The sequence below is a fragment of the Bacillus rossius genome, chromosome 13, assembly GCF_032445375.1.
Source record: "Bacillus rossius redtenbacheri isolate Brsri chromosome 13, Brsri_v3, whole genome shotgun sequence".
NCBI lineage: Eukaryota > Metazoa > Arthropoda > Insecta > Phasmatodea > Bacillidae > Bacillus > Bacillus rossius.
Window position 1 is genome coordinate 45,633,520 of NC_086340.1, and position 16,738 is coordinate 45,650,257.

General features: G+C 35.6%; 1 protein-coding gene across 1 annotated transcript in view; it reads right to left on the bottom strand.

The window, feature by feature from the left end:
* Window positions 1-15,507, bottom strand: part of LOC134538511 (negative elongation factor D) — a 49,737-nt gene extending 34,230 nt beyond the window's left edge. The window contains exons 1-4 of the mRNA XM_063379895.1: window positions 15,182-15,507; window positions 11,656-11,768; window positions 7,828-7,937; window positions 4,613-4,725 (exon numbers count right to left, since the gene is read on the bottom strand). Coding sequence (XP_063235965.1) covers window positions 4,613-4,725; window positions 7,828-7,937; window positions 11,656-11,768; window positions 15,182-15,238 — 393 coding nt within the window. The 5' untranslated portion in view covers window positions 15,239-15,507. The remainder of the gene's footprint in view (window positions 1-4,612; window positions 4,726-7,827; window positions 7,938-11,655; window positions 11,769-15,181) is intronic.
* Between the last annotated feature and the right edge of the window lie 1,231 nt (window positions 15,508-16,738).

Consider the following 16,738-nt stretch of genomic DNA (forward strand, 5'->3'; position numbering starts at 1 on the left):
AATATTTTTCCGCTTCAATGTCGTAATCTAATAAAATATTACCGTCATCACCAAATGTAGCTTGATAACATATTGACTCCATCGTCGAAGTCGCGCCAAAACAACCAGCAGACGACTTGCCCTCGCAACTCTTCCTCGAGAGGGGCAGCATCGAGAGCATGACCTGAGTGACCTGAGAGCAACTTGCCCCCGCGAGTGAAACGACCGTCCGCCATACTGCTTCCGGAAAAGGGCGCCCCGAGAGTTGACAGGTCGAAAAGAGACCTCGATTCAAACAAACCAATGATGTGTTGTGTTCGTTAGTATTTACAGTATCAGCTGAAGTTAATCATTCTGTTTGAGCTACATTTTCATGATTATTCGTTTTGATGATTCTATCTCACACATATAAATATCGTTGTAAGCAATTTTGAAAATAAAACTGTTGTTTGAACAATGTTTTAAAACCTTAAAATGGGTCGCAGAAAGTCTTCGGTGTGGACATATTTGGTGTGGGGGGGGGGGGGGGGGGAACAAAAAAAAAAGTTCGTTTTGTAGCTAATGATGAAATGCAGTCAGCTGTTCTTGAGACAAAAGTGCTGGTAGAAAACCACACTGCTCTTTACCTAAGCAGTGTTTTGAAAAGTTTATTGACCGAGTGGAATTTGATCAACAAAATAACAGCTGTAATAACTGCTGGCGGCCCTAATATCAAAGCTGCAGTAAAAATGGTTGGACTAGCGCAACACCCTTGTTGTGCACACATGTTGAATTTAGTCGTTAATGATGCCATCAACAAAAATGAAGATTTCAAGCAAATTTTGTGTGCATGCAGAGCTTTAGTTGGACATTTCAAGTCCAGTGTAGTGGCAGCAGGCAAACTCAGAGCTATCCAAAATCAGCTACAGATGACACAACTGAAAATGAAGCAAGATGTACAGACCAGATGGAATTCCACTTTTATAATGCTAGAAAGACTTACAGAGCTTAACAAACCACTTTCAGCTGCCCTTGATTCCTTACCTACAGCACAAAGTGCTCTCTTAGTAGACCAATGGTAAGTAATAGAAGACTGTGTACCTGTTCTTAAAATATTCAACCTTTTAACAATTGAGTTTTCTGCAGAAAAGTACCCAACCATATTAAAAGTTATTCCCTTGGTGAGAGGTGTCCAAATGAAACTACAAACAGTAAGCATGAAAACTGCAGTTGGACGCGAACTAAAACGTAATTTGTTGGAAGGTCTCTCCAGCAGATTTTGCCAGTTTAAAAAAGGCAAAATATCATCCATTGCTACATTTGTAGATCCGCGATTCAAAAAGATTGGTTTCGGAAATGATGCTAATGCAGCCTGTGCTCAAGAACTGGTAATGAAAGAAGTTCAGAATCTGTGTACGAGAAGTGCTCCACAGCATGTGTCTGAAATCGAGCCCAGTTGCACCAACATCAGTGCAGAAAGTGAAGACTTATGGGAGTTTTTTGACTCGTGCAATTTTAAACGTAATTCGAATCCAGGAAGTGATGCAACAATTACTGTTCGACAGTATATTGAATCCCCATATTAGGATCGAAAACTATGTCCGCTTTCATACTGGAAAAAACACAAAAACTCAATGCCACATATGTACCAAATTGCACACAAGTACTTATGTGTGCCAGCCTCATCAGTACCATCTGAAAGAGTATTTTCCAAGGCAGGGCAGATAATGAATGAGCGAAGAAAAAGAATAAACTAAAAAATATGGACATCCTTATTTTTTAAAATGGACAGTAAAAAGTGAATTGTTTAAAAATTGTCATCTCACTGATGTCCTTCCAAACAAACTAATTTCAATTTTTGGGTTATTTATGTAATTATGGTATTGATAAGAATGTTGTAAATACATTTATTATATAGAGTGCATGTATCAAACAAATTAAATATAAGTATTTTGCTATGTAAAAGGCAAATTCAATCTTTTTGCAAAGCTTGCCTTTATAATTAATTTATGAATATTCTGAGGCATCAGTTTATGTACTTGAAATTCCCCAATTAGATGCTATCCACAACATGCAGTTAATTATTGTATACATACATGAAACTTGTTTAAAAATTACATACACATAAAATGTACTACTAAGATGATATATTACGAAAAGAACAAAAAAAAAATACATTTTGTGGTAAAATTCGTAAGTAGGCAGTGGCTTTTCCAAAAATTAATAATAACATTCAGAATTTTTTTTTTTCAAAAACTAGAGACATTCTTGTATTTACCCAAAAAACAACATATTTTTATTCTTGCTGGTTTCTGAGAAATATAATGTATAGCTTACATTACAAAATCTGTGCATTGAAACTGCAGCAGCCATTTTTTTCTTTTCCATCTGGGTCTGTGTGTTACGTTTTGGAGAATGTAAGTCAAATTGTGAGAATAGTCGATTAGGTTAGGTTAGCTACCTTAAAAATACTTAAAAACTTTGTGGACAGTTGGTTAGGTTAGTATCGCTACACTAAATATACAGAAAAACATAATTTTTTACGATTGCTTAGGCATTACCAATTTAAGATGTAGCTATCCTGACCTAACCAACAGTTCTTACGATTTACAGTATTTTTACTGTAGCTATACTAATCTAACCAACCATCCACAATATTTTTAATTATTTTTAATGGATCTAACATGATCTAAACGACCATTCTCACTATGTAACAAACCTTTAATATTTATACTGAACATGCACAAATATGGCTTCAGAATGGAAGATTGTATTTGTTAGGTATGCCGACCCAGTGATTCTCCATTTAAAAAAAAATGGCGATGGCTTTGTCAATGCATAGGTATTACAATGTAAGCTATAAATTGTGTTTTCTCAGAAACCAGTAGGAATATAAAGATGCTTTTTTTTCTGGATAAATACAAGAACATCCATAGTTTTCAAAAAAAGTTTTTTTCCCCCGCAATTTATCATTAATTTCCCGAAAAGCCGCGACGTAAGGATATTACCCATTTTGTAAAGATACACTTTAAAGTTCTTGCGCTCAATGCTCGGGATAAAATTTAATGCTTTTAAAGGTTTAGGTATTGTGTTTGTGTATTTTAACAAAAGTTTTGTACTATGGTTATGCAGTAGGTCTTGTCTATTCGTAATTTTTTTTTTATTGTAACAATCGACTAGTCCATACTGAGATTGATAAAATGCTTTAACAGATTTTTGATTTTGTATTTGTTTAATTACCTTGCTACTTTACATGGTTACAATTACAATGCAAATCATGCTTTAAGAGGTAATCCCAGTATTAAGATTTTTGAGGTTTGGTCCAAAAGATTGTTTTCAGCACAGTAATTATGGTTACAGTTTATTACATTTTTTTCTTCATTACTTTGCGCTCGCGGTATTTTATATGTAAACGTCACAAGATCCTGCACATAACCAGTACTTGTGATATAAAAATGAATTATGATCTTAAGTTGCATAGAAAGAAGGCGTATATTTTGTAATCAACTTAAGATCATTATTCATTGTTATATCACTAGTATTTGTTATGTGCCGGATTTTTCAATGTACTAAATTAAAACATTTAGCATCATGTACCACAGGATCAATATTTAAGGGATCATGCCCTCAGGATCAAGTGATAAACTTAGGTGATACGGAACTTTTATCTAGCTTTCAGATTTGCGTTTAAATTACGTGATAGTTATCATCAAGTTGATTTTTTTTCTTCGGGTTTTAAAGTTTCGCATAGGTTCACGTAATTTTTCCGTATCACGTGTCTAAAAATAATCCCTTGGTTCTGTGGTACAAAATACTTGCTGTTTTAATTTGTTACGTCTAAAGAGCATGGACATAACAAATACTAGAACATCACAAAACAAACAAATTATCTTAGGTTTTGTGAAAATTATTTCTTTCGTATGGGTTTTATATTCATATTTATATTAGTAATATCACAAGTTAGTTATGCCCAGGTTCTTTCAATGTACCAAATCAAAACATCAAGCAACATGTACCACAAGAACAATTATTTATACAAGATCACGCCATCAGGATCAAAGGATAAATTTTCTGTGCCATGTTAACATTGAACTCCATCACCATCACTCCCGCACGTTTTGTTAAAATAAATACAAAATCCCAAAGTTGGCCAAAGGTGAACTCTTAGGGCACGTTTGGGTGGATCTCAACGCTGTGTACAAGTTAGGTTACCCACAACTGAACATTCAATGTTTAGAAGTATAAGTATTTGAAAATTGGATAGGAATAATAAGTTTCATTTACATATTTTAAAATTTTGTATATTTACACAGGCCTAGGATTCTTCTCTTACATATTTTTTTTATAAAACCAAAATATAGCATGTCATGAATGGCTACACTAGCTGCTTACTTGAGGTGTAAAAAACACATATTCTTGATTTAAAGTTGTTTACTTGGAGACACTATAGTCGGGAATAAGACATAGCATTTTGCTGTTGGTGTTACTGTATCATACATTTTAAAACATAAATTCATACTCTACGAAAACTGAAAAACCAATTTATTAATCAGACATAATACTGTAATACTGCCATGATAGGGAAAAAAATATAAAAAAATAAAAACATTTATGTCTTCATTTATACATAGAGTTCAACAAAATATAAACATACCTCTCCATCATCGGTGAATAGTATTGTATCTGCTTTTTTTGGGTCGAATGTCTTTAGTATCATTTCTTTTAAATGATTTTCAACCATGGCCTGTACATCTTGTACGCTTGCTCCTATTAGAAAAAAGAACATTTTTTACGTATCAGGAAAAAAAATACAGTATATAGCACTTTGCCATGCATTGAAAAGAAAAATTATTAACAAAGACCACAAATAAATTAAATTGAGTTTTAAAATGTTTTATGGAAAGAAATGTAGGTCTATTAAAATTAAATTTTAATGCGTTAAAAATTTTAGGAACTAACTAAACCAACAGCAAATAGAATTACAATTCTAGTAGTAGCCTCAAAGCAAATATGGTATGTACATACATGAATATTTCAACACAAATACTTTTTTTTACAATGTGACTAAGTGTTCCGATACCAATTCTCGATAACCTGATACTTCTATTGATACCAGATAGCAAATTAACATTTACAATTACTGGGCACGCTATATGAATAACTGAAACAACTTTTAACATGGAATGTGTTAAATTTAAGCAATAAATATAAATTCAAATCAAACATTTTGAAACATTGTGTATCACTTATTTAACAGGGAAACACTAAATTCTGTTTGCTTGTGGTAAAATCAGGGGTGCAAAAACTAAATTTCCAAAAGGGAGGGGGGGGGGGCGGCAATATACCTTTTTATAAAGAATCATTGATCCCCCCTATTGAAGCGGGGGGTCCGGGGGTCCTCCCCCGGGAAAATTTGTATTTCAAGGTGGAAAATTGTGCTATTTAAGCAGTTTTAGTATCTAAAAATTGATTACACAGCAGTTTCTTTGCTCCCGTTTGCCCCCACTTCAACGTTTCAGAGGGGGGGCAAAATACCCTTGCCCCCCCCCCCCCCCTGTTGTTGCGCCCCTGGGTAAAATAGTGTATAAAATAATAGGTGTCAAACAATATAGGCAAGTATAAGGCTACTCATCCATTCTACAATTAAAAAGAGTTCATGGAATTTACTACAGAAAGTTGGGGGCTATTTTGGGAAACCCCCACAGAACGTGGATATTAAGTTGGAAAAACCGATTTTGGCACATGGTGACAACAGGATAAGATTATTTGAAGTTTCCTTTGTGTAGTTACATTGAGTAGTTACTGAGGCAATAATAAAATGTATCATAAGTCCTGCTCAGTTTTCCAAATTATATAAGTAAATAAGTAAGTTACATCATATTTGTTTTAGTCCATACTGTGTACATTCTAAATTTTATAACAGATCTGTGTACACAAAAAACTGTACTATGTATATTTATTGTTCTTACAAACTAAATGTAAATTTTTTTTGAAATTGTTATCTTTGAAAGCTATGTATATATTATTTTCTTGCATATACCTATATATTTCAGTGTATCAATGTGTATCACTTTAGATTGTGGCATAGGATATGTAAACTGTAAATTAGTAAATTACCTATGTGTTCCTAGCCTTTTGTTAGCAACCATAATCAAGACTCAATGGACTGTATAAATAAACTTATAGTAAAAAAAAAGAATAAAAAATTCCGCTCATCGTTGAATAACTAAAAATTAAAAAAATAAAATAAAATTCAATTAATTTTTTTTTTCCAACAGCTAAATAATGCACCACAATTCTATATAATTAAAAACATGGGATGCTTGATATTATTTGTCTTAAATTTTCTTATCAGTAATAACAAAATGATTTATAATAGATTTTCTATAACTAAATTTAGGTTATAGTCATTACGAAAATGAAAGAAGAGAGCACCGACGCTTTCAGTTATATAGAGTTGTGGTGCATTATTCGGCTGTTGGAAAAAAAACTTAATTAAATTTTTTAAATTTAATTCTTAGTTCATCCAATGATAAAAGCAGGTTTTTTTTTTTAGTTTTTTACACAATAAGATTATTTTATTATTTTTAGTCTCAAAATAAAATATCACCATGTTTGATAGAGTTGCCATTACCCATTTTGTCCTTCGTTGTTTACCACAGCACATTAGCACTACCACAGAAAATAATTTAATTATTAAGAAAACAATGGTTTTGGCTTGCCAGTCAAAAATTATTATGGAATTAAATAACCAATGTTTATGGTTTTGAAAAACAAATTTAAAGGAAGACTGATCTAAATTTGTGAGTTCTAGGTACAATGAAAGCTCTTGACCATCTTTCAAGTATATGTCTACTGGCTTGAAACTAGGCAGGGATATTCTTTATAATTATTATATACACATAAACTGAACACGAGGTTTTCCTAAAATCACCCTCCAAGATGGATTACGGGAGCGTTAAAGATTTTAGGGCTTTAACACCTCCCCTGGCACATTTTCCACCATAATCCGACCTCAGAAACACTCTAAATCAAAAAGAATATATTTTTAAAATTTTGGAAATTTTTGGGCACATTTTCCACCATGACCTGACCTTTTGGATCGGAAACACTCCAAATTGAAAAAGAATTGATTTTTAAAATTTTCAAACCCTGAAGCAAACAACATAATAGTTGACCATGCATGTGATCCAAATGTCATTTGCCTAAAATAAAATAATAATAGTTATTCATAGTTGCATTACAAGGCGTGGACATTGTGGTGGACATACAGAAATTACTCATACTGTTTGTATGTCTAAGACCTATGATTTACTGTTACCCATGGAGATTGGTTGAATGGTTTACAAGTTGATGCGCTGCAGTGCCATCTAGTAGTGAGTTACAAATAAAAATGGATAGCATAAAAACCTTCTCCACGAAAAAAACACTTTGTTGTGCTAACTTTTGATGGCGATCGGTCAAACTGTGTCAGAGTTACATACATACATACATACATACATACATACATTCCAATATCCAATCTTATATATATATATATATATATATATATATATATAGATGTGTGTGTGTTAAAAACCTAAAATAATAAGAAATAGATCTACTTGCAGATTTTTAAGTCAGATCGCTAAAAAATTTTCGGATACACATATTTTTCACAAGATTCAAGGATAATTTGTCTACCAGGTACATATTTATATTTAATATTTGACTATAAACTTGAGAGAGGCATAAAAAGCAAAATGTAAGCAAGCACCATAAATGTTTATTTCAGGACTTTCTGATGACTTTTGTGAATAGCCCTTCACTTTGTTAAGTACTTCCCGGGCCTGCACAGCTAATCCTGCACAAAGGATCAGGAGAACTTACCAGCTTGAATCAGCCAGTCTGCCAACAAATTAGCCATCTGTGCCATTGCACAGTAATTTTTTGACAGTAATTCTATCACTTGCTCTGGATTTCCTCCGGCTTGGAAATACCTACAACCAACCAAACATCAAAAACATTTGTAACAGGGAATAGAGACGTTTTACTGCACCTAAATCATGACTACAAACAATAAAATGTTTTTAAAAAATAAAAAAACTGGATTGGCACAGCAAAAAGCCTACAAAAAATTATGGAAAAAAAAAATATATATCCAGTCATGGGGACTGTCAACAGAAGTGAAAACTTAAAACTTTGTTTTTAAATGTGTAATATGACCATTTCTGAATCCAATGTACGTAAGAAAATGATTTTGGTATCATATCAGTACAATTTCAGCATATCATTTATTCTTACATCATTTTTTAGTCACAACAGATGTCAGTGGTATGTAAAAATTACGTAAAAAGTCACTTCCAAGCTATGACTTACCAGTGATGTCAGACCTAGGTCATGTATTCACGTGGTCAAATTAACTTCACTTACTTCAACTACGGCATGTCGGTGATGCGAACTCACATCCAAAAAGAGTCCAACACGCACATGATACAGTCGAGTATATACAATGTATTATGTATATATGCGTGCACATGTACACAGGCCGCTGCGCGTCGCCAGTCTGGCGCAACACGTCACTAGCATGTCGGTGACGCGAACCCATAAGTGTTGCCCCCTACCAAAAATGGGACGACAGAATTGTATCCCCTCGGAAAGGGTACCTTTCAGGATTTTCTTTAAAATGACACAGCAGAAAATAAACTGGAAAGGTACCCTTTCTGATTTCTTAAAATGCATATTATTTTCTGCTTTAAAATTGTGAAAGTTATTCTCTTTAACCTTACCTAACCTAACCTAATCTAACTAACTAAACTAACCAAAACTTACCTAACCTAAACTAAATTAACCTAAACTAAACTAACCTAATCTAACCTAAACTAACCTAACCATTCTGAGCACAAACATGTCGCAAACTGGAAAGGTTACCTTTCCAAGGAAATAACTTTCATGATTTTAAAGCAGAAAATAATATGCATTTTAAGAAATCGGAAAGGGTACCTTTCCAGTTTATTTTCTGCTGTATCATTGTACAGAAAATCCTGAAAGGTACCTACCCTTTCCGAGGGGATACATTTCCAGTGCATATTTGCATTAAAACCGAAACATTTTAAGAAATCGGAAAGGGTACCTTTCCAGTTCCTACCCAGCTACACTACCGCCACCATAGGTCTGAAAGGTACCCTTTCCAAGGGGATACAATTAAGCCCCCCCCCCCCCCCCCCACCCCCCTCAAAATCGCTTAACGCGGCTGAAGAAGTTTTCACTTCAATAATTATTTTTGAAGACTTCACAGAAAATTATTTAACCAAGCAACAGCCTGAAATCATGCAGGCTCACTGCAGTTCACCAAGTGTTACAATAATCATCCATCATCATCATCATCATCATCATCATCATCAACATCTGCGCCTAAGGATGAGACTGGCTTGAGCTTCAGATACGCCTGTATGCGAAAGGTAATGAAATGGTGTAATTGTCACCCAAATCAAAATTTATTATGTCCCCAAAAACACAAAACTGATAAGGTACTGAGAACATCTGCAACATTACAGTACATGTGCTCTAGCATGCCAGCCTTTATGCCAGCCTTTAGCTATAATCGTGTGCTGGCACTAACAACGCATCCCGACCTGTCATTTCACCCACAGTTTAAATTATCATGTTAAGAAAGTAGACATATAGGGGCAGAAGGAAAAAAACCGGATTGAGAGCGCGCTGCCATTCGTAGACATAGTAGAGAGTTCTCCTTGCTTGAGAAATCAGCAAAGGAGGCTTACCATATGCTTCAACAGACTTTCAAGGATGATACTATGAGCTGCACACAAGTTTTTGGGTGGTCTGGGCGCTTTAAACGTGGTGAGATGAGTACTGAAGACCATGCTCATTCTGGACGCCCTTCAACATCTCAAAACAATGAAAACGTTGAAGGAAAAAAAACAAAACAAGATTGTTGTTTCACAATCTATAAAATTTCAGAAGAGACACGAGTGAGTTGGAGCTCGTGCCAGCGGATTTGGACTGAGGATTTGCAAATGAGACGTGTTGCTGCTAAATTTGTTCCTTGCCTTCTCCAACAGAATAAAAAAAATCATTCGACTGAATTTGAGCCAGGACTTGAAAAAAGAGATTGAAAGTGAGCCAAACTTTTTGACCAAAGTCATTACAGATGATAGTTGGTGTTACGAGTATGCCCCAGAAACCAAGCAAGCGTCAAGCCAGTGGAAGACTCCCAACTCCCCCGGACCAAAAAAGGCACGACAAGTGAGGTAGAATGTTAAGACGACGGTCACTGTCTTTTTTTGATGTACGTGGAATTGTGCACGGAGAATTTGTTCCCCCTGGCCAGACTGTTAACCAGCACTTTTATTTGGAAGTTTCATTAAGTTTGTGAGAGGATGTGTGGAGGAAGCGCCCGGAACTTTGGCGATCAGGTGACTGGTTCCTTCACAACAAAGCCCCCGCACACACACCGCTACTGGCCTCTGAGGGGTGGTATGTCATCCCCCACCCTCCGTATTCACCAGACCTAGCCCCGCGTGACTTTTTCCTGTTCCTGAGAATGAAGAGAAATAAAAGGGAAGCCGGTAAAAACAGCTTCATAAAGGACAATGGAGAATATCAAAGTTGAAGCGTTCTAGAGGTGCTTCAAACAGTGGGAAGAAAGACTTGACAAGTGGATTGCATCTAATGGAAAGTACTTTAAAGGTGACTGAAGGAATTTTGTAAAAAAAGGTAATACATTTTTTATGACAAAAATCCATTATTTTTGGGTCCCCCTCATATGTTACGTGCAAAATTATTCCTGATGAAAACGACTGCCAAAAGTTCTACATCGTAAAATATAATTATTTAATTAATGAAACAGTTAGCTTAAAGAGTAGAATAACAAAAAAATTAAGGAGTCAAAAATTTGGTTTGCTGACACCACACTGGGCCATGTTTGACAAATGCAAAGCAGGTAGACCAAGAAGCTAAGATGGGCTTTCAAAAGAGTTAATTTAACTGCTAATAACTATCTGCCTTTATTCACTGGATGTGCTGAATCTTAGCTCTAAATGACTTACGGATAAGCACAGCACTATCAATACCTACTGTTGACATCTATGTGGGAAAGGAAATAGGAGACATCTACCCAAAAATACACTAAATGACAAACAATACATTAAATATGTTTTACAATGTGAAACAGCAAAATATAAAAAAACCTAAAAACATTACACGTAATTACATCTTTTAAAATATTATAACTTTAATGACTTAACACTAACATTTATCTTGTGATGAGTCAAATTATAATTTATTAGACTCCAAATCTTTAACTTGTATTACAAAGCATACCTCGAATCTCTCTCTATATGCTATTCTATATCTAAAAAGTAAAAATTAAATAATGCACAGGAAATTAAAAACATTAACTATATAGTATTGAATAAATTAACCATTTAAATGTTTGTTTCACGAAGTAAGTTTCCGGACTCAATTCATACCTTAAGTAATTTTATTTAAATAATTGCTTAGTGCAAGTACAAAATATATTGGGGAACTATAATAGGAGTTTAGAATTGTCAGCATTGAATTTCTGAATTTACTAATTTTGTTCTAATGTTTTTCTTCAAATCTTTTAAATACTTAAAGATATTATGGTATTTGTGGATTTGGCTGACCCATCTCTAATTTCTTTAACACGGCAGAGCAACGTCGCAACTTAGTTACCTCTTTAGCTGGGTGAAAATGCCAGGCTCCATTATGTAGTCTGGCGTGTTGAATTTTTCTAGACATTCTTGAAGCACCTCTTGAGAATTTTCTGGACCATCTTCACCATACGACTGGAAACAAAAAATTTTGTAAGGTAATAGTTACATTTGGTCAGCCTAATTGAAAATATTTTGAGAATTATTAAGTCCACAAAACTTTGACAGCAAGTACTTTTAATATAAATAGGATCAAGAGAAACTTGCTACCCGAGACGATATGATTTTTTTCACAAAGTGAAAAGCGATGTAAAATTCTTAGACACTAAAATTACAGGTCATATGAACAAAAAAAAAAAATCTTTTTAGGTAGTACCTATGTGATTGCATACTATTAGGTGCTTGCAACAGTTGGAGAGAAAACCACAGTTCCTTATGCTGTACGTAATGCCTCAAGCTGTTGTGTTAGGGCCAACAGTTAGGTAGTGATGTTAGTTTGCAGAGTTCAATTAGCGACAGCGAACTGACCCTTTGTAGTAATTTTGGAAATGAAACTTCTTTGTTGAGGGGATAACAATTTTCTAGCGTTACGAAAATTCCGATAGCATGAGGTGGGGGAACTGGGAGAAGAGGGGAATAGTTGGTTACGTGGTGGGAGAACCGATAAAGGTGACTGCAGGGAAAGGTAGAAACACAACGGGGTTTGAGCTTATTGTTGTGCATTGTGTCATGGGTAAAATTAAAAAAAAACAAAAAAAACTGATCTTTCACGTACGTATTATTAATTTCATTACTTGTGTAAATCAGTATTGTTAAACAGTGTTATGTGAGTATTGTGTTAGCTGTGTAACTAAATATTTCCGCTGGTATAATGCTTTCCACACTTTAGTTTGACATGGGTAAATATTTGTTACGAATTATCATTTGATTAACTAAATCACACACCGTTTTATATTTCTGAGCTCATGAGTGTGTAAACATGTTAAGTTCAACTAAGAGGCGTGAATATTTCTCGATCGGAGTAAAGTTGTGGGTGACCTGCGGCTCTACAAAGTAGCATTGAGCTAAGTCCTATTCGTATGCCATGCTGTCACATTCACACGCCAGACACCTTTCCACCCGTTTTCTTCCTTGCAATGCTTCCCACCCTAGCTCCTTAATCACCTCAGTTGGACTGTGCATTTCCCCCTCCTGCCCTTCCCACACCCGCCTTGCTGCACCTTCTCCAGCTCCGTTACCTCAGCCTCGCAGCCCCGTACTCCATCACTGGCCCGACCAATGGGGAGTATGCCTTCTCCCTTACCCTCCTCCCTAACCCCTGCTTTGGAGGCACAGCCGCGAATGGGGGCAAAGCGCATTAAACGTCGTACTTACACATAGCACTACAATGAAACTGTAGTTTTCACCCATTCCATCTTTATCCCATAAGAACTAACGCTTACACAGCTTTGTTTTGCCCACTAAGCTGTCGTAACAGCTCTCTGTCTCTCTGGCTTGGATTGTAGTTCCCCAGTCTGCCGTCGACAGCAGTAAATGGTGCTGAAAGCAAGGTGGTAAGCAGTCTGTATATCTCTAGGTCATTGAGTACTACCTACTTGAACTGAAAAACGCAGTTAAGTATTTCAAATGTCGCTAACTTAACCTAAAAAAATATGTCCACAATTATTTACAGAATTTTTAATGAAGCTCACATAAACCTTCTAGTAATTCTTAAGGAGAGACACCATTTTAGGTAAATATGTAGTGTACGGATTAGCATCAAAAATTTTTTAAAAATCTGAAATAACTTCCATTATATGCTCTTTTACGTCCTCTTTTCATTACAGCCTGCGGAGATAAGAAATTCTAAATACTTTAGGAGATATCAAATTTTTTAATTATCATATTTGGGCGAAATTTGTTAAAAAAAATTTTAAAATTCCGAAAATACTTTTATTCTGTGCTCTTTAACTTCCTCTTTTCATTAAACCCGGCGGAGATAAGAAATTTCCAATACTTTAGGAGATATTGAATTTTTTAATTTTCATCCTGTGGACTTGTGCGGCATTCATTGTTGCTTGTTTACAAGTATGATTTTTTTTTTGCGACGTACGTGAACAGGGAAACCTAAGATGCACATAAAGTTCTGCCATCCCCGATTACACCCGAACAATTCACCTTCGGCCAACCTCGAGTTTATTTATTAATATTTATATTTCTCTGTTTATTTTAATGTAGCTATACTTACCTAACTAACCGTCCATAGTGTTTTAAAGTGTTTTAATGTAGCTAACCTAACCGACCACTTTTAATATTTGAATTCATTTTTCCTGCGCAAAAATAAAACAAATCCCGAAGTTAGCTGAAGGTGAATTGTTCGGGTGTAATCGGGAATGGCAGAACTTTATGTGCATCTTAGGTCTCCCACGTGAACGACTACATCATGTAAAAAGAAAATTACGTGAGTTCCTACTGTTCATCCTTTGTCCCGGTTTGTTAGGTCAGGTCAGCTACATTATAAATACTTTAAAACTAAACAACCCTTAATATTAATTTTATTATTTTTAATGTCCGTTCAGTTTCAAAGTATTTACAATGTAGCTGACCTGACCTAATCTACGTTTGTCCCGTTTTGTTAGGTCAGGTCAGTTACATTATAAATACTTAAAACTATACAAGTAAAATTAATTGATATTATTTTTAATTTCCGTTTATTTTGTAGTATTTATAATGTAACTAACCTTACCTAATGGAGAATTTCTGTTATTTAGGCATTCACGCGCACACTGCAAAATATAAAATTGCGATGGTCGAATGATTACATACGTCTTGTATTGCAAAATAAGAACGGTGATATCTCCAAAAGTAATTGGAATTTTTTATCTCCGCAGGCGGTTATGAAAAGAGGACCTAAAAGAGCATATAATGAAAGTTATTTCATATTTGTACGATTTTTTTTGGCGCTAATCCGTACACTACATATTTACCCCATTTTATAAAGAAATGTATGAATACATAAATAAAAAATTTTTAAATGCTTCTTTTTTATAGCTTCTTGACATATTTTACAATTATCCTTTAAGATGGTGTGATTACTTCAAGTAATATACCAGTTATTTACCACTGACTGTCATATAACGAATAATGATCATAAGTCGAATAAAAAGGAATTTTTTCAACCTAAGTACAATCAAAATTTATAATTATTTTGCAATTTCTTTCACGTGCAAATTCTTTCGACGCACTGAACTAAAACAAGAACCATGTAACACAGGATCATGCCCACAGAGGGGGCTATATAGAGAGAAGGGATCAAGGGTGGTAGATCCAGAGGGAGTGGAGACGAACGGAAAGAGGAAAGACAATATTCCCGGTGAGAAGAGGCAGGAGTGGAATGAGCTTGGGAGGAAGACACTAGCTGCGAGAGGAGGTAAGGACTTAAGGAGGAGGCTTTAGGACTTGGGAGAATAAGGTGAACAAGGGGACTATTTGCCACCGAGCGGTAGCCCAAATGCAAGCGTACAAACAAGCACGCACAAAAATTAATATTTATATTCACGCTCACTTACTTCTCCATCAGCACCATCGCCATCCCATCCTCTTTCTCCTTCAAAGTATTCTTCCATTACAAATAATATACGGAAATGGAAAGAAAAAAAAACTTAATTACAGCAGAGGCATCGTCGCCAAACGTGTATTGGGTTAAAACTGAAATTATTAGGCACGGCACAAAACTATTCTTAAATAAAGCAGCTCAAAACATAAGTACTGTTACTAATTCGATGATGAGATAAAACGTAATTATTATCCATGAACACAAAATTATATTTCAGGTACTTTCAAAAATTCCCAAACAATACACTACCACAAAAATAAACACCATAGAGTAAATAACAAGGAATACGGTAAATAAAGCAGTCGTACCAACAACCTGATGATTTATAAACTGATTGTGAGAGGCCATCTTTGTTTCCAATTAACTCATAACTAAAAGGAATATTAATGAACAGGGGCACTATTTTTGACGCTGTCGGAAAAATTCTGCTAATGGGATTAATTCCGACAGAGATTTGCAAAGCCCTATGAAGTGAAACGCCGTTGCCCTCTTGCCATTTGAGACCTCCATGGAGCATCGCCACCTGATATATATTTCTGTAATATGATAAAGGGACACAGACTATAGTATTTAAGTGTGTAACTGTATATTTGTAAGTTCATAAAGGTATTTGTATGGTTATAAATCTATTTGTATTATGAAGCACCGTATTATTGTATAAAGAGAGCATGCTGCCTAGGTAGGCTTCGGGAAGATTTGCGTGCCATCGGTGGCAGCTTCGTGAAAGAGAACAGAGGAGTAGCGACATAGCAGTCGGCAGCTGACCTTGGTGCCGAAAGGATGGATCTCGGCACTGGAGTGGAGAGGCTGTGAGATTGGGCGGGCAATGACTATTCTGTTAGTGTTCGTCTCTTGCCCTGTGCTATCGTCATAGAAAGACTCTACTGCGAGAGTTCTGGCCTTCAGCTCTACAGTATTGCTAACCTGTTGTCAGACATGGACATTTGAACTGAAGTAGCATTGTTGTGAATGGACAGTCGCACGGTGCTTTTACAAGTAGTCGTTGATAGTGAGGTCATTAGTAATAAAAATATTACAGCACATGTGTGTTTTTTGTCAGTGTGGCGTGCCGATGGCCAGAACAGTTGGAATTAACACATCGTGCATCGTGCATCAAAAACACCCCCAACTTGGCCTTCAGGTTCGAACCCCTCACCCTGAGTATTCTCGTGGCCCGACTGTGTGCTGGAGCGCAGTCAGTTGTATATTATTCTCCAGCTGGTGACCTGTAAATAGTTATTTAGCTTTAGGTTCTTTAAATACATTAGGGGAGGTAACGACATTTGGCAAGCCAACTAGGGCCTTACTGAGTAGAACATGAGACAAGTTAACTGCCGTAAATTAGGCCGGATAGTTCCAGACGCCACTGTATGTGGTAACCCGCTATAGAGATTAAATGTTGGTAATAATGCTTCTGCGACAGCTCGGCGCATCGGGCAGAAGCATGCACATGTTTTTGAAGCATGCATAACTGGATATGCATGTGACCCAACATTATATCTGGTAGTTC